Below are 23466 nucleotides of genomic sequence, written 5' to 3'. Positions count from 1 at the left end.
ATAGCTACTTTCAATTGTCATTTCACATTTACTTTTGATTGATCTTTATTTTTTCTAACCACAACTGCAGAAAAACATTGACTAACTGTTGTAAATGGAATCAGTAAGTTCATAGCTTTCTCTTTAAATTCTTGGCACTTATTGTGCATACTAATCCAAAATTCAGGGAGAAATACTGCCAGGGAGGTTTTTTTACAAGTAAGTGTCAGAAGAAACATCAATGTATTGTTTCTCAGTAACAGCGTGTATATCAGTTATCAGTTTAGCATCCATTAGAATAATGGATAAAAATATTGAAAATCAATAAACCAAATACTTCTAGAGATACTTCTAAGATTCTGGATATTCTACTATATATTGTGCCAACAAAAATGCTAAAACATTTCAAGAAAAACCAAATCCAGGAATGATCAATACTGTAATAGTTGGTTGCATCATCTGTAGATATCAGACATTATTGTTTTCAGAAATTTACCCCCTTTTTAGTTCAATTAAAGGCCAAAATTGACAAAGTACATTACAGTTTAAGCAAAGCAAATGTCAAAACCTTAAACAGCTTTTTTGACATATTATTAGTTGCTTAGAAAAGGCCTACCTGCCTTTGAACGAATCTTTTGGTTTCACGGCCGACTTGAGATCCAACACCGAAGGCCAGACTTTCCCGCAGTGTGTGTTTGATCACTGGCAGATTTTCTCCGCGGATCCCTTCGACAGCGTCAGCCGTCCTTCTCAAGTGGTCAGCGAGACACGGAAATGCAAAGAGCTGAAAGAGGGCATCCCTGCGCTGGATAACTTCCTGGATAAATTGTAAACCGATTGAATGAAATAATACCGCATCAGATCTTACAAACAAAAAAAATATTTTTTAAAAAAATGGCAAAGAAAAAGAAGCAGTTCACTTGGGTAAACAGTTGTAGGAGGAAAGAACTCAAAATTACTCATATTGTTTTGAAATAATTAAAAAAGATTTGTATGTTGGATAATATGTATATTTGATATTTGTTTCTGCTTTTTTAGAATTGTCTCCCCTGTTAGCAAGCTTCATTTTTGTGTATGGAGTCACCAGACATTGAAGTCAGATACCTTACTTGGAAGTGCCACTCTAGATATTCAGGAGACACTAAAAGCAAATAATATGAAACGTAAGTAATTAGCAACAAATTACTGAAAATTGTATACTTTTACATATATTTGGAGCCCTCTTTAAAAAAAGAATTAACAGGATAGCTGTGTCTGATACAGGCATGCCAATAATTTCAAAATTAAAACAATTGAATTTGAAATAATCTGTTTGGAGGTAAAAACAGTTCTTCTCCAGTGTGGTGATTGAAGAATCCAGGCTTGGGGTTGACACATGCCTTTCTGCCCAGAGACTGGGTGGAAACAAGCCGGAGCAATTGTCTCAAGAACTTGTTAACAATCTCAAGTCCTCTCCTTGCTTGGAGATTAATTATGATGAGCCAGTCTATTTGTTGGCTCTTCATTCCATTGTGGTTATCAGCTTTACTTTTAGCAAAGCTATCTTCATTTGCCATTTCTTCCCTGGAAGGATGTTCCCAATTTTATAATGTCTGTATATATTTAAAACTGATGGTGATGATGATGTTTCTAAGGGATGTTGATACTTAAAATTATACAGAAATAAATGAGTTGAAATAGAACTCTGACTTTTTTATCATATTAGTCAAGTGATTTGAGTGGAAGTCCTATTTTAAAATGCAGTAACATAAACTTTTGCAGGAACCTTTGCTGCTGATTTGCCCATTCAGGTAAAAATCTGCTGTAGCACATCTGAAAAATATTTGTGGTCCTTTTGGTCAAGGGTCTTCAAACTTTACAGCTTTAAGACTTGTGGACTTCAACTCCCAGAATTCCTGAGCTAACATGACTGGAGGAGGAATTCTGGGAGTTGAAGTCCACAAGTCTTAAAGCTGTAAAGTTTGAAGACCCCTGCTCTTGGTGAATGTCAAAATATATAAGCCTTTTTCAGCTGGTGCAATAATGGAACAATTGTAAGAGCTCATTTCATCAATGTGATTTACTTCCATAGACTATTGAAGTATGTGTGGCACGATAAGAGCTGATATAAAGATAAATGTGAAAAAATAGGAAAGGAGCATTGAATTACAGTTAATATTATCAGCAACCCTTCAAAATGCATATGTGGGGATTTAAATATGTTGTTAACAATTCTAACCCATTTGCTTAGCTTTAAGCAGTTAAAACATTTTAATAGTCTATTTCTGTTTTTTATATAGTTGAGGAAGTGATTATGAACATGGATCTTACTGGTGACAAAGAACCAACTGATGGAATTGGAGAGTTGTCTGTCTGTCTAGATGGTATGCAGGTGGATCCTGAGCTTCTGACTAATGGTGATGCTTCAAGCATAAAAAGTAAGTAATATTTTTCTATAAACCATCTATGCCACATAAACAAAGCCCTCAATCTTTGTTCAGGTCACTCTGAGGTATTTCCTATGAGAAAAGTCTGTTGAAGCCATAGATGCTTCACCTTAATTGCCAGAACAATTCTATTTTTAAATAGCATAATTTTAAATAAACTATATTTTACTGCAGTGAACATGATAAAAGTCTTAGCTACCAGACAATCTTAACCCTGCTTGGGATACTAAAGTGTTTTGGTTAGGGACCCAGTCTTTTGGAATAGCCCGGTCCCAAAAAATAATATCAGACTCATCTCTTCCTTTAATAACATTCCCAATAGTAGTAAAGACAAAACTGTTCCATTTGGAAGTTATTTGCCATCAATTATTTATTACTGCTGTGTTGTGATTTCATGTTCCAGATTGGATCATGATGTCAAGATTTTAAAAGTTAGATTTTATCATTTTAAACTATTTAAATTTATCATTGTATAATTTCATTGTATAATTGCTGACAATACTGTTGGTGTTTTAATTGTTGACTTTTGTTAAGTCCCTGGAAGATTTGGAGGCATACAGATGTAATAAATAATATTCAGAATTAGCAATGTCTAATATCAGCATAGGAGTAACCAGAAAACCAGCCAGTTTCTGGACAAACAACCATTATGGCTTGATTGGGTTCGGTTTCAGATTCTTATAAACCTCCACTCTGCCAGGCTTTCAGAATTCTACTGTTATCCTTTATAAACAATAAAGTAGAGTTCCAGATTCTCCCATGAGCTGTTCAGAACATCCAATAGTGGGAGGTGCTTCAGTCTCTGCATGTCTAGGCTGGGCTTAATTTGTGGAACGCTCCTCCTCCTCCACGGGACTCCTCCCCAGCGTTCCCAGTTTTGGCTCAACCTCGTTGTGGATAGGCAGTGCTTTTTGTTCTTCCTTGGCTGAAACAGGAGTATTACTCAGCAGATTTGGATATAGTCCAGTTCGTTTTTTCATGCTTTTAGCCTCCAAGTCACATTACGATCTCCCGACGTTAGCTCTCTCCATCTGGTCGTCGGAGGTCATTTGCATTTTCGGGCAGCGCTGTTTCGTGCCCGAAGTGGCGGGCGGCTTCGGCATTGCTCTGAGCCCCCCCATCTGCTTGTTCCCTCCCCTGCCATTGTGATTCCGCATTGCCTTTCTCTATATCGGCAATAGCGGTGTGGGAGTTTTCGCTCTCATCCCAGTCGTATCATTTGATTTTTCCCCTCAGAACGCCGTCTTGGTGTGGAAAGCAATAAGAATTCTTTCCACCCCTTTCCCCGCCGTTCCTTTTAGCCACAAGGAGAAGCCGTCGGAGGCATTTCCCCACGCGGCGGGAGTTTGTTGCTGGGAAGTGCGTGCGTGCCAAAAGTAATGGCCATTGTTTTTGCCTTTGTTTTTAAAAACTGCGTGGCCGCGCCATTTGTAACTTGAGCTGTGTGAGGTAGTTTTCCTTCCCGATCAGAGGTTTTTCCTTCTGATAACCTAAGGAATTATTACACCTCGTTTTCTTATTTGATTCAAGGCCATCCGTGTATTATTGTTGGCTTAACCCTCACAGCCTTACCCACCCAGTGGCACAACAGCGAGCACCCAGGTCCGTGTCCGCCTGTGCAGGGAAGCTGTTGAAGGCCTCTCTTTATTATCTTGGCCTTTCAGGCGTTCTTAATTTGGCTGTTTGGATATTCACTATATCAAGCTGTTTCTCTATTAATTTAGATATATATATCTCGAAGCCAAACAGCAAGAAGCCAAACTCGAAGCCAAACAGCAAGATCACAGCTCACCAGCTCAAATCCCCCAGCAACTAAGACTAACCTGAGCACAACCAAGCCCCCACCAGAACAGAACACACCTCCAGCCAATCAGAACACGGCCAACTCCCCAACCAATCAGAACACAGCCAAACCCCCAGCCAATGAGAACACACCCCCACCCAATCAGAACACAGCCAAGCCCCCACCCAATCAAGTCACACCCCCACTAGCAGTTAAAAGGAAGAAGCAGCTGCAAGCTCACATCACTCTGAGAAGCACAGAGCTGAAGACACATGCCTGAAGATGATGAATGAGACTTCATCGAAACGTTGCCTAGATACTTCCAATCTTATGCGGGAGAAAACCCGAATAACCAAAGAATATATATATGTGTGTGTGTGTGTGTGTGTGTGTGTGTGTGTGTGTGTGTATTGGTGACTTTCATTCACTCCAATAATAATAATAATAATAATAATAATAATAATAATAATAATAATAATAATAATAATAATAATATATTTAGTATTAATGTCTTAATAAGGAAATATATTATTACTATGATAAAACTCATATATACATATATCTTAATTGGAAAAAAAAAACAAGGGGATAAGATATTATCAGGGCAACCGGTCCCTTCTTGGATCAAGCCCCTGGGCGTGCCAACCGCCTCAACAGTATCGCTTTGAATAACGAGCATACTGGATCTCTTTCAATTCAAAATGGCAGGCGGTAGTAGCTCTCAGACCTCAACATCAAGGGTCAAAGCTAAATCTCAGCACAAATCCAAGCAGACAAAAGGTCATTCTAAAGCTTCAGAAAAGGATGCCAACATGCGCCATAAAGCATTAGAAAAGCAAATAGATAGGTGTGCAAGGGAGGCACACAGGGCCTCACAGGACCTTCTGCCCCCCAGTCCAGTACCGTCTACCTCTTCCCATCCTCCTCCTCCCCTAGATCTCTCCCTCTCATCCAGACACAGCTTGGTTTCCCAGAGTCAACAGGCCTAGTTACTTTCTTTCCCTCTTCTCAGCTCCCTAAAAAGCTTACCTGATTGTGGGGGATTCTCCAGAACAGCAACACTGAAGGGATAATGAGGGACTGAAGTGAAAGGAGGTATTGCTGAAAATTGCCAGCCTCCTCTGTTGCTCAGCTAAGAACTATTTTCTGGATCCTGGTTCTGGATTCTTCTGTTTTGGGACAACTATGGTCCCACTTTATCATATATTTAGTGTTGATATTTAGGTGCATAAAGTTGCCTGGTATAATTATGTAATATTTACATCTTTTTAGTGTGATAAATGGTGTAAATTTGTATTGCCTTATGTTTAAGGTCCTGACCAAAATGATGGCTCCAAAGCAAAAAATGAAACAAGGTAAGGTGGTTCCAGTTGTATCTTACCATTGCTGGCCTAGCTATAGTATAAATGCATTTAAATGTTATATTTAAATATGCATTTAAAGTAAATAGACTAATTCAGAAAGACTAAGAGAGAGCAGATAAATATAAACTGATTCAATGACATGGTTTAATATTTGGTGAATTGTATATGTTCTAATGTCATAAAATCCTTTCTCGTCTTTCAGCACTATGCTGTCAGAATTATTCATGTCACTCTGGCTATATGAAGGCCAACCATAACAATCTACAGTGACTTCCTGCCTATTCGAGGATCCTGTGCAGACAGCTCATGCAAATGTCTCCATGATGTTGCCCCACCCAAGTGTTTTTGATCCCAGCCCATTATTTCTTATAACACCCATTCTAGTATCTCAGGCAAAATGAGATACATTTTCCAGACACTATTTTGTTTCTTTTCCTTTGATATCTCTTATGTCAAGAATTGCTTTTGAGAATAACACAGGAAATAACCTGCCCTTATTGAAATTTCACCTTTTTCTTGAAGTTTATTTTTACCTGTTTTGCTCTCCTTCCCCTTTTTCAACGTAAAATGATAAGAGTGCTTACCATCTTCATTGTGGGGACAATGGGCATTGTCAAAAGGGAACGCTGGAAATCAGCATATAACTCTGTAATAACTTGAGTGATCCTTTGCCCTGTTATGGAGCACAGTAGTATTTGATTTGGAAATTTAACTCTTTTTATCTAGATGCCAAATTCAATTTTCAAGGATAAATTGTGTTTTCCTTTCTATTTAAGGTGTGTCAGTATTGAGAGTTGTGAGACTGCTGTTTCCAGTGAAAACAAGGGGGCTAATACCAGTGACTCTCCATTAATTGCGAATGGTGGCTTCAAGCCTTCTAGACCTCCTAGGCCCTCTCGACCACCACCACCCACCCCGCGTAGGCCTTCAGCTCCAGTTGGTATGTGAATATCAATATGAGATAAGTTTTCAAATTCTCTTGAGTTCAGAGTTTATTTTACTTACAAATGTTGCCAGGAATTTGTTCCTGACCAGCTCAAGGTTGACTCATCCTTCCATCCTTCCAAGTTTGGTAAAATGAGGACCTAGATTATTGGGGGCAATATGCTGACTCTGTAAACCGCTTAGAGAGGGCTGTAAAGCGCTGTAAACTAGTGTATAAGTGCTATTGCTATTGATTGCCCACTGCATTATTTAACTTTCTGACTTTCAGGAAAACATTCTCAAACTATATAAAGAGAAGTTTACAATGCTAAGACATGGATGATTAATGTTTGGAAGATTTTACCATATTTCTATAATAAATTTTTCATACTGAAATAACTTTCTTTCTTTCTTTCTTTCTTTCTTTCTTTCTTTCTTTCTTTCTTTCTTTCTTTCTTTCTTTCTTTCTTTCTTTCTTTCTCTCTCTCTCTCTCTCTCTCTCTCTCTCTCTCTCTCTCTCTTTCTTTCTTTCTTTCTTTCTTTCTTTCCATGACCCACCCACCCCCACAAAAAAACCCTGGCTTTGCAAATGTATATATTTATATATTGCCTCCTGCAAATGTGAATATTCTCATTAAGAATTTCTTTTTTCTGATCAAGAGAACGAGAACTTGTATCCCAAATTGTTCATCTTAATTTTCTGAAACTACAGTTTCTCAAATGGAATTGGTTAAAATTTAACTGGGAGCTACTTTTTCAAAACAATCGATCACTAATTTTTAATGTAATGTTATAAATGAATTTTGATATTTAAGTATTTTCGAAAAGGCTTTTTTACTTACCATTCTTTATTTTAAAAAAAGTCTAATAATGCTACTATTATCATGTACCTTGTAGAAACCTACAGGTTTTCTCTGATGTATCAGAGTAAAAGTAATCATTGCCTTCTTTCCGATCTGTATTCTCCGCAGCATGTGTCAATGGCCCTTCTTCCACAGAACCAGAAGAGGCTAATAACGAAACTGTGCCAACCGCAAGCACGTCAGCAGCAGAACCAAGTTCTGATGGAGGAACTGCAGGGACAGCTCTTCCTACAGCGGCTCCTTTGGCTACACCACCCATATGCAGACAAGTTCAGCCAGCAACTCCAATTTCACAGCCCCAGCCTACAGTTAGCCAAGGTCCTCTTCCACCTGGGCAAGTGTTCAATATCATTAAATTCTGTATTACAAATATTGTAGCTTAGCATATTTTCCTCTAAAGATAACACTCAACTTGTTCATGTCTGAAATCCACCCAAAATATGGTTTGTATTCTCAGAAATACAATTCTGCCACCTATAAATCAGTTTTTAAAGTTCTTTATGAAATCTCATATAATGATACAAGTATCAAAATTTCTATAGCAACGAATGTTGAATACAAGATAGCTGATACAAGTCCAGCTAAGCAGGACTTAGCTTAGCCTTCTGCAATACTGGTGGAAAAATATGATTTATAATTAAAATGATAGTTTCCAACATGATTAGAAATTATTGGGAAATATGAACTAGAGTGGCTGTTTTCCAAGTGATGCAGCACCACTATGTCGTCATAAATTCTTGTTCTCAAGTTAATGTTATATAGTAAAGATGAAATTGTCCATATCTAAATGGTCTGCTTCTTATTAGAAGAATTGTAGTCCAACACTTGAATATATACTGCAAAAATATGAATAGAATAGAATTAATTGGAATGACAAGCAGGTTTTGTTCTGCTTTTCCCAAAACTTAAAATGTGATGGGAAATGGGTATTGTCAGAGCACTAGATCACAGAGACAGTGATTCAGATCCTAACTTCCAAATTAAGATGGGTAGTTGATCCAAAATTCTTAGCCTACAATAGTTTGCAGAATTACTATGAGGTTAAAATGAGAAATTCCATGTTTGCCACCCTAAACATTTGAGCTTAAAAACAGTGCAAATGTGACAAATATTTTTAGCCTAGGAAATTTGTAAAATTGCAAATTGTTGAAGAATTTTGTTTATCAAGGGTTGGACTATAGTAATAGCAGACTTACAAATGTGAAATGAAAGTAAGGCTTTTGTTTTTATAATGTCTATATATGCAGAAAATGCACTTATTATATATTGCAATTGTAGAGATGGTTAAGAAGCCACTGACAAATAAGCAACAAGGTGATGGTATTTGAAAAAATTCACACATAACAGTTTGTTTTTTTCCAGGTGGGAACAAAGAGTGGACCAGCATGGCCGAGTGTATTACGTAGATCATGTAGAAAAAAGAACAACATGGGATAGGCCAGAGCCTCTTCCTCCAGGGTGAGCAATTCTCAATATATTAACTCATGGATTGTTTTTTACTAGGTTGTTATTGTTTTGGGAGTTATATGTTTTATTATTTTTGAATGTTGCTGTAGATCTAGAAATTTGGGACATTCCCAAGCAGTTGTAAAAGAACCTATAAATATAAATTCAGCATTGTTAAAGTTTGCTGTACTGCCTCTACCTTTTTTCTGGTCCAGTAGAAAATAAAGCAATCATATCCCATTTTTCATATACTAATATATTTATTAAAATATATATGATACACTTGAATAATTTAAAAAGAAAAGCCTTATTTTTGCTATTACAGACAAAGTAGACATGAATAAATAAAGTGTAGATGCTTTAATTAAAATGCAAGAATTGAGAAATAGAATGGCATAGGGATAGAATTAAAGATAAAGTACTCTTTCCTCACTGTTCCAGTAAAATTGAGGAAATATTTTGCTTGACCCATTTTATTTTTTTGTGTGTAGATTTATATTCTGGCTTTTATTCAGGATCTTCCAAGTAGCAAACATAAGGCTCCCTATTTGTGTGTGTCCTTTATACGGCATGCATTCTCCATTTTCTTTCTTTTTTTATCTGATTGCTGTGTACTTTGTGATCTGTGCTGCTTTCATTTAATTATAACACCCTTGTTCTTTAGTTGGGAGCGCCGAGTAGACAACATGGGACGGATTTATTACGTTGACCATTTCACCAGAACAACTACTTGGCAACGACCAACTCTGGAATCTGTCCGTAATTATGAGCAATGGCAACTTCAGCGTAGCCAGCTTCAAGGAGCTATGCAGCAATTTAACCAGAGGTTCATATATGGGGTGAGAACACTGAAGAATGGGTTGCATATCAAATCTAATAAATACATTAGCACAACACCATCTAATGAAAAATAAGAATTGCAAGAACACTATATTAATTAATTTCTATTGAGAATTCATTAAGTTTCCCAAAACAAAGCCGTACAATAAAATTTAAATGTAATTTGCTTGATATACATACAAATTACTGTTTTTCCTTCTTTTATAGTTTTGGAAAATTACTTCCGCTTACAATATTATTTTGAATAAATCTTTACTTTTTAGGAATATGGCTTAGATATTTCAGACTATGTTTTATGTCTTTCTTGAAACAATATAAGTAATATTTAGCTCAATATAGAGATTATGATTATAATTTATTCAAGAAAGACATTCACATTGGCAATATTTCATTGGATTTGCAGAATTTCACCTGAACTCAGTCTTATTTTGTAAAGTTACCCCTTAAGTCTTGAACCCTAGCACTTCTTGTATTAATTTTGTTTATAAAGATATCTGTCTGTCTGTCTGTCTGTCTATCTATCTATTTTTCTCTGGTAATATCACACTACTAACCAGAGCATACAAAACATTTGCTAGACCAATACTCGAATACAGTTCATCAGTCTGGAACCCTCATTACGTATCTGATATTAGCACAATTGAGAAAGTCCAGAAATATTTCACAAGAAGAGTTCTCCACTCTTCTACTCGTTGTAGAATACCTTATGCCACCAGACTTGAAATTCTAAAACTAGAAAACCTTGAATTACGCCGTCTTCGGTCTGACCTAAGCATGGTATATAAAATCATACATTGCAATGTCCTACCTGTCAATGAATACTTCAGCTTCAACCATAACAACACAAGAGCACACAATAGATACAAACTCAAAGTAAACCGCACCAAACTTGATTGCAGGAAATACGACTTCAGCAATAGAGTGGTCAATGTCTGGAATACTCTACCCGACTCTATAGTCTCTTCCCCAAACCCCAAAAACTTTAACCTTAGACTGTCTACTATTGACCTCACCCCTTTCCTAAGAGGTCTGTAGGGGCGTGCATAAGCGCACCATCGTGCCTACCGTCCCTGTCCTATTGTTTCTCTTATTCTTTTATTTTTCTTATATGTACCCGTTTCATGTATTCACAACTATGTATACACTTATACTTATTATCTTGTAAACAATTGGCAAATCAAATAAATAAATAAAATAAATAAATCTATCTATCTATCTATCTATCTATCTATCTATCTATCTATCTAGATCAGCACTAGGACAGTTTATTCAGTGGTTATTAAGATGTGTCTTCTTGTCATTATAGAATCAAGATTTCACACAGAATAAAGAATTTGATCCTCTTGGTCCCTTGCCACATGGATGGGGTAAGATATTTTAAAGTTCTAGTTTCTAGGAGCATTTCTTTGGAATTTATTCTTACTCATTTCATTTAGTAATCACTGGGATATTTTTTTCTTATCTGACATTCATGACCCCAATATTTACATGCAGTGGCACTGAGATGCATAAGCCATATAAAATGTTTGGCTTTTTTTTTCATTTATGGAGTTAATGCATAATGTCAATTTATTTTTACTACCTTACATGAAGAACTGCATAATTGTTTAAAATCTGGAATCAGGATTTGACCTTTGTTTCTTAAGAGAGAAACAGTGAGCAGGATGTATCAATTTAAATACTTCGTCTACCTGTCTATTACAGAAGACCATATTTCCAGGTAAAGCCAATTCAAAGATTAAAGATTAAAAACAACACAGAGTGATTTCAAAGCTGCCAAAATGTAGTTGGATGGTGTCAGAATAAATGCTTTTTCAGTGAGAATGTCCATACTTGCAATTCTTTACATCCTCTGAAAGGTTCCATTTGACCAAGTTCATCTGTTCATTATTTCCCAGTGTTCATGTCCTATTACACATCCTAAGCTTTTCCTTAGAGGCCCTTAACACTGGTTTTGAGAGGAGGGGCATCCAAATTGTTGTAGTGCATAAGCGGGGTGAGATATTTTCCATTAACAAACATGCCCACATAAATATTACTTAGACATGTTTTACATCAAACTAACAATGTATTTTCTCTCAGAAAAAAGAACAGACAGCAATGGCAGAGTATATTTTGTCAATCATAATACTCGCATCACACAGTGGGAAGATCCCAGGAGTCAAGGGTAAGATCCAGCATTGTTCAACCATGTCCCAAAGGGTATGCTTTTTTTCCTTACAAGCAGTGAAAGAAACATTGAGTATTAAAAGATCTGTAATTCATAAAGGTATGGAGAATCTTCTAACTTCGATTGTTTCCTGCTAAAACAAGCACCTTTACTGTAGTAATAATGCAGAAATGCACATATACATTGAGTAAAGCTTTATAATATCACATTTATCTCTTTGGACCTCTCAGTGAAAATCTTACAAAGTTTAAATACTAACATTTGGTTAAGATACAGTATAATTTCATGTGATACACAGAATACTTGCAGCATGTGTTTGAAATAAGAGCTCAAAGAATGGTGATTATTTCTCCTGTCCATTTTGTTGAATATTTAAATGATAAAAATGAAAAAGAACATGAAAGTTAAGTTGTAACAAATGTCTACTACTTTATATTCAGATGTCATGACATATTTTGAATTTAAAAGACCTTTACAAGAAAGAAGAAAATGGCAAATACATACCAGCTGTAACGAAAACTGTTATTTGTTCTCTTTGATAATTTGGTTGATAAGGAAACATTGACCTGATCACTGAGCAGGAATAGCAGCATTTTATATATTCTCTTACTAAATGTCTCTGATATTTTTTCTTTTAATAACACAGTCCCTTTGAGTACCAGGTAAATGGTAGTGGACAATTAAAGTTCTGCTCAAATAATTGCTAGTTTAGATTTAAGATGCAGATATGATTTGCATAGTCTATCAATTTTGTAACATGCAGTTCATATCTTTTGTATCTGTTTTTATAGTCAATTAAATGAAAAACCTTTACCAGAGGGCTGGGAAATGAGATTCACTGTGGATGGAATTCCATATTTTGTGGATCACAACAGAAGGACAACAACATATATCGATCCTCGTACTGGAAAGTCTGCTTTGTATGTTTTTTTCCCTCCTAAAATATCAATAGTGTTTAGGTAGCCTGTAAAAGGGGACACAGTCAACACAACACTGGTTGGGTCATCTTTCATATCGACTAAATCATTGCTACTTTCTGATAAAATATTATTTGATAACATAATATACCAGTCTGAATATTGAACTTTTTCTCTTCTATATACCCTTTATTCTCAAGGCAGGTCAGGTTTATGTCTGCTTTTGGGCAATTTCTAAAACAAAACAAGATAATGCTTAAAGGCAATTATTTTTCAATGTATAATGTGAACAGTGTTTAATGTAATGTAAATGCTACACTCTAAATCAATTTAAAACTAAAAATGGGGTGACACTGAACATTAGAGATATTGCCAAATAGATTTTTTCTGTCCTTTAACTTTATAATTTGGAATTGTCTTCCTATTTTTCAGTAAAATTAGAATGAAGACTTCCAACTTATCTTTCTTCATTCCTTCCACTTTTCCCGATCTTTCTATTTAATTTGCACTAGCTGGGTTGTATGCTATGAATGAGAGAAAAGAAATGGATGTAGACCAGGGTTTCTCAAACTTGGCAACTTGTAGATGTGTGGGCTTCAACTCCCAGAATTCTGAGTGATGAAATCCATACACTGAAATAGACTATCCTCTTTGTTCTGGTTCTGATGCCAGGGTGAAAGCCCATCTTTTCTGGGATAAACTGCAATTCCCAAGGATCAGCAATAGCATTTTTTAAGGTATTGTCAGGAAGGAAACCAGATGCCCCTTGACTTCTTTTACAGTTGGGGCAGTGCCAACTGTATAATTATTTACATACATACATACATACATACATACATACATACATACATACATACATACATGTCACTCCAAAAAATCCTTCTAATTCTAAAAAGAAAGATTATATTTAACACAAGATAGAAAATTTCTGTTTTAAATGATTTAATGATTTTTACAGAGAAATTTTATTTATTATTTATCAAATCAGTTACTCAATCAAATTTGTTTGGTGCCCATTTTTGCAGTTCAGACTACTCTGAGCAGCTTACATTCAGATAAAACAAATATTCAAAGATTATAAATATAAAAATGGATTAAAATTACAAAAATTAAAACAGGTTAAAAAACAAGGGTTTAAGGGGCAGTGGTGAGGTGCCTTCCCTATTAGTGTACCAACCACCTCTAGCCAGCTTTTCTTTTAGAACAACATGCCTGAAAAGGGTTTTAAGGTTTTTTTGAAGTCTAAAAGAGAAGCAGCAAATTTTACCCCCCCCGACGCAAGATGTTCCAAAGGACAGGGGCCATAGCAGAAAAGGCTCTTCTCCTGGATCCCACCAGCCAAAATTTATCAGCTGATGGGATCTGCAGTAGGCCGTTTCTGCCAGCACAAGTGGGCTGGGCCAATTCCATTGGGGAAAGATGGCATTCATTCTGATAGCATATTTTTCTGTTCAATTTTATTCAGTTATTTAGACAAAATCCTTAACGGAATATACATTTGTGCTTAATCAGTGTTACCTTGCTTTTTGTTTCCAGAGACAATGGACCTCAAATAGCCTATGTTCGTGATTTCAAAGCAAAGGTCCAATATTTCCGATTTTGGTGTCAGGTGAGAGATACTTCCCTTTAGAAATGTAATCATGAAGCTCTTGCTGTCATCTACAAAACATTTAACCTTGCCTGAAATCATGCAATTTGTTACACCATATTGTGCTTTATGTAGGTTAGCATTGGCATTATTGTTGTTTATAAGACATGGTTTATGACTTAGGGTTCCTTTTAATTTCATTATTTATTTGAAAATCATGATTAAGCAAATCAGAGCTTATAATTTCCTCTATATGTTCATAGTAAGAAATATTTATATAATGCTTTCTGATATTCTGATCCTGCAACTAGGTTTCTGTGTCTTGGATTTTCTGAGGCTGCTTTGTATTAAAACAGCTCCAGAAACATAAGGGGTGAAGAGGAAAAAAGTACAATTGGATTCCTCTCACTCTGCAGCAATTTTTCTTTTTTAAAAATTGTCTTGATCTGTAATGCCATGCAGACCCAAAACAAACGAACCACTCCTTCTTGTGCCACATTTATTGGTGACTCATTAAAGCAGCCTGATGGTCACTATTAAAGCAGCCTTGTCTTTTTGTGGGTCTGTACAGTTGCTATGAAGAGGCATCCATATTTTGGTATCATATGTGAAGTATTCACAGTGCTAATTATTACTGAAGTTATGAATACTGTAAACACCAATGTGATTAACGTATTTCATTATAGAAACATGCTAATAGGGAAATTACAGAATTGGCACATCACCTTTTTCCGAAAGATTGTATTCAGATCAATTGACCATGAAGATAGCATTGTTTCTTTATAGTGAGTTCACCATTTGTCCTTTGGATTATGGATTTGCCTTGTTGGAGGGTAACCCTTATGCGTGAAGATATATTTTTTCAGTGACTCTGTAGACCAACTTGTCACATCTTTCCCTACATGTAGGAATTATAAGTTTGTTTACAATTAAGATTTTCTTGATCACCAACTTTTTAAATTTTCATATAATATATCAGACATTGCCTATATCTGTATTTTATCAGATACACTACGTGAGCATAAAATAAATGCAAGAAGCTTTCTTATTTTGTAATCAGAAAATTGCTGGGTATGAACATAAAGTGCCTCCTATTCAGAATAATAATTAATTTGTTCACAGTTCCTGCTGAGAATGTTTGAGAGAGTGAGTTCCTGCTGAAAGTGCAATATGTTTGTAATTATGATTATCTAATATGTTTGTTTTTCAAATGAATTTCTTACATTTCAGCAACTGTCTATGCCCCAGCATATAAAAATAACAGTGAGCAGGAAAACACTGTTTGAAGATTCATTTCAGCAGGTAAATGATAAATTTTTTTTGAAACTAAGTAATATATTTTTTCTAAAATTATTTGATCAGCATTTTTTCTAATTTCATCTTGTGTCTGTACCTTACATGTGCTTTAATCTGAATAGCTATGTGAATAACTGTTAACATTCTAAGTAACATTCTTTTTTTTTCACCTTTAAAGATAATGAGCCTCAGTGCCGTGGACCTACGAAGACGCTTGTGGGTCATTTTCCCAGGAGAAGAAGGCTTAGATTATGGAGGTGTTGCACGGTGGGTATGATTTAATTCATAAAACCCATAAAACTCTAAAATTTTGCTGTAGAAAGTTGCTTAAGAAAGCTAAGGTTTTACTTTTTTCATTATTGCCCCCATTATGTTAAAAGGCATTTTTTAATTCCCTCTGTAAAATATAGGTAAAGTGTATACTGTGAGGTTCAAATTTAGTTATATTTTCTATAAACTCATTAAAAACAAAGACCTAGAATTACAGTAACTAAACCATGTGCTAAAATATGATGATCTTTGGATCCAATTCAGTATTTGATTTTTTAGAAATTTGAGGACAGTTGGAATTGTTGCTAATTTAAGAAGCTACTAGCATGCAAAAATTTATTTCAGTGCAATATGAATCCATAGTTCCAGGTGTACTCAAGCATCCTTGCCTACTCTTCAGATCATAAAAGATTTATTGTAAAGCCAAATACATAAGCATATTACCTATCTGTATGAACTTCAATCTTGGAACTAAACACCTTGAAAAATCAACATCAGGAATGTGATTTTGTAAACTAAAATATGTTAGATATTATACAACAACTTGGATATCATTAATTTTGCTCAGTACTCTTCAGCAGTACAGTGCTTAATAGAAATACATGGAGATATCAAGAATAGTGATTGAAATAAAGAGTAGCGATGAAAATAAAACTTTGTGTTGTCATAGAAATAAATATAATAAAAAGGATTTGTTAGGCACAAAAGACCTGGACTACATGTGAAGTTCCAATTAAATTGATTTATTACTCATGCCTATGTACAGGAATCTACTCAACTAACAGCACTAGATGTTGAATAATGACTCGTCCCCTAGGTTCTGCCGTTCCTACAAATTTCATCCAAAAGCTGAACATTGTAAATTACTTGTTATTGATGCCTGAATTGTGGGTAGACATCACTGAATAACTCTAAAGTTTCTTTGTTATGAACTTGTGCGATGTCGTCTAGCACAGGGATCCCCAACCTTTTCGACGCCGCGGCCCGGTTCCGGCGTCAGCTGGGCGCCGCAGCCCGGTTCCGGCGTCAGCTGGGCGCCGCCATCTTTTTGACGAAAAGCGCTTCCGGTGACATCACGGAGTGCTTTGTCAAAAGATGGCGGCGTAGCGCTCGGTGAGCTTTTTCGGTAGAAATGGCTTTCTACCCGGAAAAGCTCACGAAGCGTAGCGCCGCCATCTTTTTGACGAAGCACTTCCGTGAGCTTTCACCCGGAAAAGCTCACCGGAAGCGCTTTTTTACCAAAAAGATGGCGGCGCCCAGCAACCAGCGGCCCGGTAAGGCTTGTTCCGCGGCCCGGTACCGGTCCGCGGCCCGGCGGTTGGGGACCCCTGGTCTAGCATATGCGAGATTTGGTGAAACTAATGGCATAGATGCAAAAACAGGCATATTCAAGCTTGTTAGTTTTTTTAGGTATTAACACCAAAAAAATGTATACACAATTGTCTAAATTTTATGTTTGTTGTGTGTGTGCATGTGGGTTTTTTTGTGGTGTTGACTGTGAGTTCTTTATGTGGTTTCAGGGAATGGTTCTTTCTATTGTCGCATGAAGTGCTGAATCCAATGTATTGCCTGTTTGAATATGCAGGGAAGGATAACTACTGCCTACAGATAAACCCAGCTTCTTACATCAATCCAGATCATCTGAAATACTTCCGCTTTATTGGTAGATTTATTGCTATGGTGAGTTCAGTGCATGAAATAATACTCATAACACATTTAATTTAAGATATTATAAAAACCACATAACAAAGCTGAAAATGGTTAATTCTAGAAGATGCAAATCTCTGCCCATTTTCTTTTAAAATAGGAAGCAAACCTTATGTAAATATGTAATTGGATACAGGAAAACCAAACTGGTATCCTTGATAGTAGTGATCTTTCTTGTGTTCCATCCAGTGTTTTATAATTTGAATGCTTGATATATTTAAAAGCCTGCCAAGCTTTTAATTTTGCTATTCCTCTTAATACCTGATAAGAAGAAAAACATTGCCTTGATAAAAATCTATCATATTTCTCAAATAAGAGTGCTATTAGAATAATCCTTTTTTTAAAAAATTTACTCTGAAATGTTCAAAAAAACCCTTGAAATTATTATAGGCTGCCATATGCTTTCTTAAAATAGGCTATAGATATTTTTGTTGTGTCTACATGAAATTGTAGAGATGTTTTTAGTACTTCAAACATATCAAATTATATTAACTTGCGTGTTCTAATAACTGACATAAGTTAAATTATTCAGCATTGTTCACTGGGTTGATTATAGAACAGATCACAAACTACCTATATAAAGTTCCAAATCAAGTTACAGCAGAAGAAAAAAGTCAGCCAGTTTCCACAATATGATCTTGTGCTTTTAGTCTTCATTTTCAAGGAAAACACACAGAATCTCTTTGACACCTTTAAAATCATTGATTGGAAAACAGAATTATTCAATGAGATAGTTGTTAAGGTGACCATGAAAAAAATTGCTAACGAGGGGAGAGGAAACAAAAGAAAGAAAATTGAGACTATAATTGTAGCTTATATTCCATTGTGAGGATTCTTTTCATTTTCTTTCAAAGTGAGAAGAATAGCATAGGCTTCAAATCGGATACGCAAAGTACAACTAATGTAAGATAAGTAATACTTTCTATCCTTTTCAGGCATTGTTCCATGGAAAATTTATAGACACAGGTTTCTCCTTACCTTTCTACAAACGTATCCTCAACAAACCAGTTGGGTTAAAAGACTTGGAATCTGTAGATCCTGAGTTCTATAATTCCCTCATCTGGGTTAAGTGAGTTTCTTATTTCCACTTTTTGAATATTAACTTTATGCAAATAAATGCCTACATTTTTGACCAAATTAGTAAATATTTAACTCTTACTGAAAACATGTTCTGTTATTCATATTTGAATGTACATTTTAATAGAAATATTTAATTTGTTTGTCTATACAATTTATGTAGCCACTCATCTCATGTGTGCTTTGGGTGGCTCACCATGGGATTCCCAGGCCTGATAATAGAACCATATCTTTGGGATCCTCCAAAAGACAGAATATTTCATGAAGTTCAAGTATTTAGACAGATTGATACTTCTAATTTTGATAGCCTGTAGATTTTTAAATCAGGTGATAGCCTGTAGATTTTTAAATCAGGTGATTTAAATCAAGTTGTAAAACAGGATGCCCCACTATGTGCCAAATAAAGCCTCGACATTCTTGGGGGGCTCTATGCCAATATCAAAACATGATAATGTATCATTGATTTTCATTGGCATGTTGTTTCATATTTTGAAAGATTTAGGGGTTAGATGCATTGACCCTCCATTGGACTCAACACATCTAATTTGTATTTTTTTAACCTCATCAAAATGTTGACTTTATTGACTTTTGTAATGGCATTGTGTCAGTCTCATTCCACTGGTAATCTTCAGAGAATAATATAAAAAGGAAGCATGGCTCACAGCTTCAGAAAAAGAGTGCTGATTTTAAAAGCTATGCACTATAGTCCCAAGCATGATATTGTTTATTGTCAAGACTATCCATAGTAAAAAAATATTTTAGTAATTAATCACACAAAATGATATTGATTTTGTAGGGAAAACAATATTGAAGAATGTGGCCTAGAAATGTATTTCTCAGTTGATAAAGAAATTCTAGGTGAAATAAAGAGCCATGACTTGAAACCCAATGGTAGTAACGTCCTTGTTACTGAAGAAAACAAAGAAGAATATATTAAGTAAGTTTAAAATTATTTTTAAGTATTTTTAACCATAATTTTTATTGGATTCAAATGGCTATTCTCTGATTAGGTCTCTTTTCATTCATGCATACAACTTGGACGGTTGTATTTTTCTCTTGCATGCTATTTTGCAGAGTTGTTATGGGGAACTTCAGTGTTTAAACTATAGCTTTCATCAACCATTACCACTGGCTATGCTATCTGGGATTGTAGAACTGTAGTTGGCAATTTCTAGAGCACCACAAGTTTCCCGCTCTTGTTTCAGAGCCCTGACCAGCTAATATGTGAGAGAAAATGAGCCAAGCTCCTTGCATTTTTGGATTACATTTCAGTGTGTGTGAGTGTCCAAGGGCCACGTATGCAATGCAGTTTGCCCATGTGTGCCTTAATCTTCTCCATAATCCAAGAAAAAGTACCTTGTTAAAATTGCAGTTCACTAGAACTGTATAATTGAACATAACAGACTATGTGTCCTGGTTGAAGCGCACAAGGCTGGAAGTTAATCATGTCTTTTTGTCATGTTGGTAACACTTCAGCTACATTTTCTGCAAGATTCTATCTTTGTGCTTGTGTGCTATCTTTTCAAACAGTGAATGACTTCAAATTCCTATAGTTGTTCATCATTTAATTAATATTAATTAATATTCATCTGAATCAAGGTGCATTGGCTGTTGTCATATGAGTGTATATTTTCTTTTCAAGGCTGGTAGCAGAATGGAGGCTTTCCCGGGGTGTAGAAGAACAGACACAAGCTTTCTTTGAAGGATTCAATGAGATTCTATCACAGCAGTACTTACAGTACTTTGATGCCAAAGAGCTGGAGGTAGACCTTTAAACTTGCAATTTAGGCAAAAACTTTGGTTCACAGGGACTGATAACTTGAAAGACAGTTTATTTATTAAATTTATATGCTGCCCATCTCATTGTACAAAGTGATTCTGGACAGCTACTATTGCTACTGCTAAAGGCTATTGTACTTTAATCTCTGGTCTGCCAAATTTTAGCAAAAGTTTTAGTTTCTCATGTTACTGCTGGAATGGGGAGAGTATAGGGCCACTATTGCAATTAGTAACCAGGCAAGCTCCAAATTAATTTTAGGATACTTCCACACTGCCATTCCTTTTACTCTCCCATCTGTCAAAAGCAGTTTGAAGCTAATCTAGCATCCTTGAGGGTATCTCCCCTGTTTACCAGCTATATAGTGTAAAAATAGCCTTCAAAAGTTTCTTCTGATTTCTTCCTCACGTGGTTTTATTTTGTATTGTATGGCTGCCTGTCTGGTACTTTCCTAAATAAATGGCTGAAAAGCCATTAAAGTAGAAGTTCTTTTTTTTTTTTTTTTGCATGTTTGCATTTTAAATACTGTAATAGCAAATTGGATAGACCTTTAGTAGCTGAAAGTTAGAGGAAGAAGGAAAAGACTGATGTTAACCTGAGACAGGGCAATGCAGAAATCATCATCATTGAGAAATTTGCCTTGCCTCTAAGCTATCTGCAGTTCCCCCATTTTAAGTGAACACTAGTATTAAAAGTCACTTAGAATGAGCTGCAGCAGAGCTTGAAATAAATTGTATGAGATTTGATCCATAAACAGCCCAAAACCCTTTGTTTTGCAGCCTTTTTTTATTTGCGAAAAGAGTTGTATTCAGTACTTCCCCATGGCTTAAGTGATGTTTTTTTCCCTTGCATTGCAAATCATGGCAAATAAATACTGTACATTAATTAGGCCTTCATTTGTGTTGTGCTTTCCACCCTGCCCCCCAACAGGTGCTTTTATGTGGAATGCAAGAGATTGACCTGACTGATTGGCAAAGACATACAATCTACCGGCATTATACCAGGACAAGCAAACATATAGTATGGTTTTGGCAGGTTTGTAATGCTTGAGTAACATTATCTATCTATCTATCTATCTATCTATCTATCTATCTATCTATCTATCTATCTATCTATCTATCTATCTATCTATCTATCTATCTATCTATCTATCTACTGTGTTTCCCACAAAATAAGGCTGGGCCTTATTTTTTTTGACCCCCGAAAAAACGGCTAGGCCGTCTTTTCAGGGGTGACTTAATTCCCCCCCCTTGCATCCTCGGGTGGGCGGGCGGCGACAGCTTGGATGTTCGGGAGACCTTCCGCCACCGTTGCTTTCCCTTCTCCCTTGCTGCCGCGGCGTTAGAGCAACGCCGCGGCGTTTGGCGCAGCCACGTGCGGCCAGTCAGGGCTCCTCCCTGCAACCGGAGCCCTGAGGAGACACTTGGCTTTAGGCGCTCCTGTCGCCGCCTTCCTTTGCCTTCGAAGGTAAAGCGAATTATTTTAAAAGCGACACCCTACTACAACAAAGCCTCCCCTGCCCGAGAGGGCAGCCCAACCCCACGTGGGAGGCGATCTCCCGGGCTGCAGCGCAGGATCGCCCACCTCGGGAGAAGCGCCCAGCCTCCATCCCTGCCTGGCGCCGGGCAGAGCGCAAAGAGCTTTGCCTGGGGCACCCAGCGCAGCTGACAGGCGGGCCCTCCTTCCCGGCAGCAGAGCTCTCACCAAGGCAGTGAGCGCTTCCCCGCTGGGCCCTCCGCTCATCCCGCCAGGGACGCGCCGGAGCCGTGCGGGCTGAGCAGAACTGGGAAAGCAAGCCGCACATGGGGTTGGGCTGCCCTCTCGGGCAGGGGAGGCTTTGTTGTAGTAGGGTGTCATTTTTAAAATAATTTGCTTTACCTTCGAAAGCAAAGGGAAGGCGACAGGAGCGCCTGAAGCCAAGTGTCTCCGCAGGGCTTCGGTTGCAGGGAGGAGCCCTGGCTGGCTGCACGTGGCTGCGCCAAACGCCGCGGCGTTGCTCTAACGCCACGGCAGCAAGGGAGAAGGGAAAGCAACGGTGGCGGAAGGTCTCCCAATATGAAGTGCCCCACCATATCTGGGCGTGCAACAAAGTACTTCCTAACGGCAAGCCCCCCCCCCCACCATTCCCCCCCATTTTGCATGTTTAATATAGACCTTAATTTGGGGGGAGGGGCTTAATTTGATTTTATGCCAATAAAACATGGTGGGGCTTCCTATTGGTGGAGGCCGTATTGTTGGAGAAACACGGTATCTATCTATCTATCTATCTATCTATCTATCTATCTATCTATCTATCTATCTATCTATCATCTCCATCCTGCTTTATCATTTTTATAAATAACTCATAGTGGCAAACATTCCTAATTTTCCTCCTCCTGCTATTTTCCCAAAAACCCTATGTGTGCATTCCTAAGGCAGGACTAGAACTCAGTTTGTCAGTTTCTCATGCGGTAATTTTACTGATGATTATACTGAGAAAGTAAAACCCATTTCAAACAAATGTTTAAATAATATTCCTCTTAAGTTAAATTATATTGTCTTCACTATTTCCAGATGGGAAGCCAAGTTTGTCTTTTGAAACAATAATACTTTTTAATATTCTTTTATTATTCCATAAATTTAAGATTATGTTTATTGTCTGAACATCAGGTAATATATTTATTCAGGCAAATATTTCAATACATTTTCTTAAGATCTAATAATTTTGCTGTTTCTTTTCCTAGTGTTCCATTACAAACAAGCTAAAATACCAAGGTGAAAATTTATTGTGTACATTTTATCTCTCTTTGAATGTGCATCAGTTATTGATAGTTGACAGATGCCTCATTTTCATCTAATTAAAAATATAGTATTTTCTTTCTTTTTTAATGGATTTTTATACATTTTTGCATCAGTCTTGATTCCTGACAGTTACATACATAAGTCCTTGCAGTATTTTTGAGAAGTGGTTTACCATTGCTGCCTTCTTAACACTAAGTGAAAATGACTGGCCCAAAGTCACCCAACTGGCTTCATTTCGAGGGCAGAACTAGAACTCAT

General features: G+C 36.7%; 1 protein-coding gene across 6 annotated transcripts in view; it reads left to right on the top strand.

Moving 5' to 3' along the window:
- Nucleotides 1-23466, top strand: part of ITCH (itchy E3 ubiquitin protein ligase) — a 57748-nt gene that overhangs the window by 26932 nt on the left and 7350 nt on the right. For all 6 annotated transcript variants that reach the window (XM_026681696.2, XM_087959431.1, XM_087959432.1 and 3 more), the window contains 18 exons: nucleotides 1018-1142; nucleotides 2259-2396; nucleotides 5501-5543; nucleotides 6329-6492; nucleotides 7448-7673; nucleotides 8702-8797; nucleotides 9450-9624; nucleotides 10932-10992; nucleotides 11708-11792; nucleotides 12587-12715; nucleotides 14249-14321; nucleotides 15531-15602; nucleotides 15775-15863; nucleotides 17387-17546; nucleotides 18509-18642; nucleotides 19447-19587; nucleotides 20293-20413; nucleotides 21358-21462. In XM_026681696.2, coding sequence (XP_026537481.1) covers nucleotides 1018-1142; nucleotides 2259-2396; nucleotides 5501-5543; nucleotides 6329-6492; nucleotides 7448-7673; nucleotides 8702-8797; nucleotides 9450-9624; nucleotides 10932-10992; nucleotides 11708-11792; nucleotides 12587-12715; nucleotides 14249-14321; nucleotides 15531-15602; nucleotides 15775-15863; nucleotides 17387-17546; nucleotides 18509-18642; nucleotides 19447-19587; nucleotides 20293-20413; nucleotides 21358-21462 — 2137 coding nt within the window. The remainder of the gene's footprint in view (nucleotides 1-1017; nucleotides 1143-2258; nucleotides 2397-5500; nucleotides 5544-6328; nucleotides 6493-7447; nucleotides 7674-8701; nucleotides 8798-9449; nucleotides 9625-10931; nucleotides 10993-11707; nucleotides 11793-12586; nucleotides 12716-14248; nucleotides 14322-15530; nucleotides 15603-15774; nucleotides 15864-17386; nucleotides 17547-18508; nucleotides 18643-19446; nucleotides 19588-20292; nucleotides 20414-21357; nucleotides 21463-23466) is intronic.

The sequence above is a fragment of the Notechis scutatus genome, chromosome 3 (assembly GCF_049901735.1).
Source record: "Notechis scutatus isolate UNSWTSFEM ecotype Mainland chromosome 3, rNotScu1.2, whole genome shotgun sequence".
Taxonomy (NCBI): Eukaryota; Metazoa; Chordata; class Lepidosauria; order Squamata; family Elapidae; genus Notechis; species Notechis scutatus.
The sequence above is the reverse complement of the archived record's forward strand: the minus strand, read 5'-3'. Positions and strand labels throughout refer to the sequence as shown.